This window comes from Homalodisca vitripennis, chromosome 1, assembly GCF_021130785.1.
Source record: "Homalodisca vitripennis isolate AUS2020 chromosome 1, UT_GWSS_2.1, whole genome shotgun sequence".
Taxonomy (NCBI): domain Eukaryota; kingdom Metazoa; phylum Arthropoda; class Insecta; order Hemiptera; family Cicadellidae; genus Homalodisca; species Homalodisca vitripennis.
In genome coordinates, this window is record NC_060207.1 from 131,476,028 (window position 1) to 131,479,347 (window position 3,320).

Sequence of the window (3,320 nt, forward strand, 5' to 3'; positions counted from 1 at the left end):
GGGATTTCTTGGCAGTACCTATTGTTCAGCGGTCGTGACCGATACAAACAGCGGGTTGTTTATCAGGTTTCATTGAATTAATGCATTTCTAATTCATACGATAAGTAATCTCTGGAACTGTTAACTGCACCAAAAGCTAGAGTGATGGTAGGTACTTTAATGCAACTTTAGGAATTAAGGGAGTCGAGATGAAGAGGAGAGAATTACTGAATTAGCTGTCCCATTGACGCCGCTAACACTCAAAAGTTTTAGTCTACATTGTCTACAAATATCTGAACAAAATTAAAAAAAAACTATGTATGGTAAAACCTTTCCATGCCATTATATATAAAGACATGTATATACATTTATGTTACATGTATAATAATATTAATTAACATTATATAATTATATTAATTAATAAAATTACATATAATTTATATTATATATATATTTAAAGTTTTATATATGTATATATATATATATATATATATATATATATATATATATATATATATATAATACTTTAAACTTTATCAACAGTACAACATAAAACTACATTTATATACAATTACCTTCGTTGAAAAGAATATTCTTGCAAATCTTTTCAAAGAACATAATATAAAATTACAATAATAGGTATGACTTTGATTTTCTGAATTTGTTTTTAAAACATACAACCTCTATAGTTAAAATAGTGATATTCAGTTTAATAAGTTGCCAATAAGTGTTGACGTATGTAATTGGATACGATAAATTAACCAGCTAAATAAGCATTACTAAATTTAAATTAAATTATAGAACTAAATCATTAAATAAAAAAAATGTTTAACGGCATTACATTACTGTTAACAAATATATTATAAGTACTAATCAATATGGAATACATAGACGAGTGAAAGACTGTAATAATGTGTACCTATAATATGTGAATTTAATAGTACAAAATACTGTTTAAATAATCATTATTACAGCTGCCACAGTGCTGTTATAGAGTTTACTTACTACAATTTTCTTATTAGTCTTTTTTAAATGAACATAAATGTAGCTTATAATACAAAACAACAATATGTTTTGGTAATCAGGTTCCTTAACTGTGTTTAAATGCACGTATACTTGCCATAATAATAATTCGGCTAATATTAATACCACTGTCACCCAACACAGTTGTTTTTCATACGCATAATATCGTTTAGTGTGTCATCAACTATTCCATGTTGCGTTGCCTCTTCGATACATTTCCTGTACTGTTTTTCATAAACTGGTAACAATTTTATCTCTACTTCATGATACTTTCCCACAACTCCATCGGAAATGTGTTCAAGTTTTAATTTAGCCTTATTTTCAATCGTAGACACTTTCTCTTCAAAATCTTGGCTAAGTTTTGATAATGTAGATTTAGAGATAGTTGCTTCTCGAACAACATTACTAGCGTTGTCAATCGTATCCCGGATCATTTGTTGAAGTGCTTTCCAGTCTTCTTTTTCCACATTCTGTTCACACGTGTGAAACACTTCTTTGAGGCTTTCCTTCCTGTTTACATACTTTTCTAAGTCACTTTTAACACAGTCTGTCAAATTTGCTGCTTCACTAATAGCGATTTTGTCTCTGTAATCTTGCAATACGCTAGCTGCCTCTGATGTTCTACAGGCTTCGTTTATCATATTTCTCCAGATGATATCCAGATTTTTACCAAGTGCTTTCAATCTATTGGACACATTTCTCTCTATCTCACTAAGTGTGAAGAAATTTGATTTACTTATATTAGTGTTTTCATTTACGGATGTCACAATATTAAAATCTGAACTAACATTTAAATTTGTAAAATTGTTTTTAGAATTATTGGAAGTAGATAATGTACCGTTTGAATTATATAAGTTGTTTTTACTGAAGATAGGTTTAATGTCTAGGGCAACTTCATTTAATAAGAAACCACTGTTCTTCTTTCCTTTCTCCTCTTTATTTAATTTAGCCGAAGAAGTCTTCTCTGCAAACTCATCTGCGGTGATAGTATATGCACTATTTTTATCACCAGAAGGCTTTATTGATTGTACTTTAATGTCTTGAATTACCTGTGGGTTTCCTGCTGGGATTCGCTTGGCAGAACTTGTAAATGGTTGGGTTTCCTCTACAAAATCTGTTATTTGGTCCGCAAGAACAGATAGATTTCGTACTTGAGGTGCACTCTTATATCTTTCACTCAGCGTATCATCTTGTTTTGTTACCTATACAGGATATAACATGATAAATACTATAAGTTTTAATTTTTCAAAAACAAAGTAACTATATTCTAAAAATATATGGAAATAAATAAAAACCTGAAAAAAATTAACTTAAGACTCAGATTTGCCCAGAATTACTACAATTCATTATTATTTTAAAATAAGCGTTGAAATTGTGCCTTGTTTTATATTTGAGAATTGTGTTCAAATTTCTAAAAGCAAAGTCAGTTTAACCTATTTATAGTACATCAAATTCTTGGCAAGTTAATAGTACAGAAATATACATTAGAAGCTGGAATATATAAATTTAAAGTAACACATGCAAATCTGTAAACTAATACATTTTTAACACAGATACTGTATTGCTTAGAGAAAATGAAATGTCCTGCTTTATTTGGATATTTCAGAGATTTTTAAGTACAGCTTATACACTTTCTCTCGGAAAAGATAAGAAGTGTAAATCTGTCAGGTTATCAACCAATGGACAAGATAATACAATGTTGCTTTTGTGTAACTAAGACTAACTAACAATTGGAATCGGTATAGCTATACAAGTGAATTTTAAAATGTATTGAAATATTCTATCATAAATAAATCCCTACAAAAGCACAAAACGTACTCACTGTAAAGCCAGACAATAAAGCCAGACTGAGCAGCAAAACTCTGCGACTCTGCTTCATTATTGTTAACATTCCGACTGACGCAAGCCAGTTATTGTTGTGCCGCAACCAGCACAAGTGCGCACCACCTGAATGTGACGTCACCGGACGGTTGTCTGTGCCACTGAAATGTATTGATTCTCGGTAAATGTCATTAGTCTGTCACTTCAGTGACAGTTGTCAGTATCATTGTTTATATTTACTTTCCAGTTAGCTAGTAGATGGATGCTTCTATTTTCGGTAACCTAGTTATTAATGCGGTCCATTTTATAATAGTAGACCCACGTAGTTTGTGGAACGATAACCACAACACTTATAATGATGTTCCATGATATACAACACAATAAAATACTTGTATATTTTACATATTTCATATGTGGCTCTAACAGTGAAATATAAAACATATGATGAATATTTGAACGACCACCATCTTGAAACTTTAAGAGTTTTAAGAAATTTA

The 3,320-nt window shown here is 30.2% G+C and overlaps 1 protein-coding gene across 1 annotated transcript; it reads right to left on the reverse strand.

Annotated features, from left to right (window-relative positions):
* Window positions 1–806: 806 nt before the first annotated feature.
* LOC124354782 (repetitive organellar protein-like) lies at window positions 807–2,938 on the reverse strand. The gene is made up of 2 exons (XM_046805487.1): window positions 2,825–2,938; window positions 807–2,204 (listed from the first exon to the last, which is right to left on the reverse strand). The coding sequence occupies exons 1-2, from the start codon at window positions 2,891–2,893 to the stop codon at window positions 1,134–1,136; spliced, it is 1,140 nt and encodes a 379-aa protein (XP_046661443.1). The 5' UTR covers window positions 2,894–2,938; the 3' UTR covers window positions 807–1,133.
* Between the last annotated feature and the right edge of the window lie 382 nt (window positions 2,939–3,320).

What these genes read in the sequence shown, in the direction of transcription:
- LOC124354782 (XM_046805487.1), bottom strand. Translation starts at nt 2,893, where the DNA reads ATGTTAACAATAATGAAGCAGAGTCGCAGAGTTTTGCTGCTCAGTCTG. An exon ending in CTTTATTGTCTGGCTTTACA is followed by an intron (nt 2,205 to 2,824) that starts GTGAGTACGTTT and finishes TATCCTGTATAG; the next exon opens with GTAACAAAACAAGATGATAC.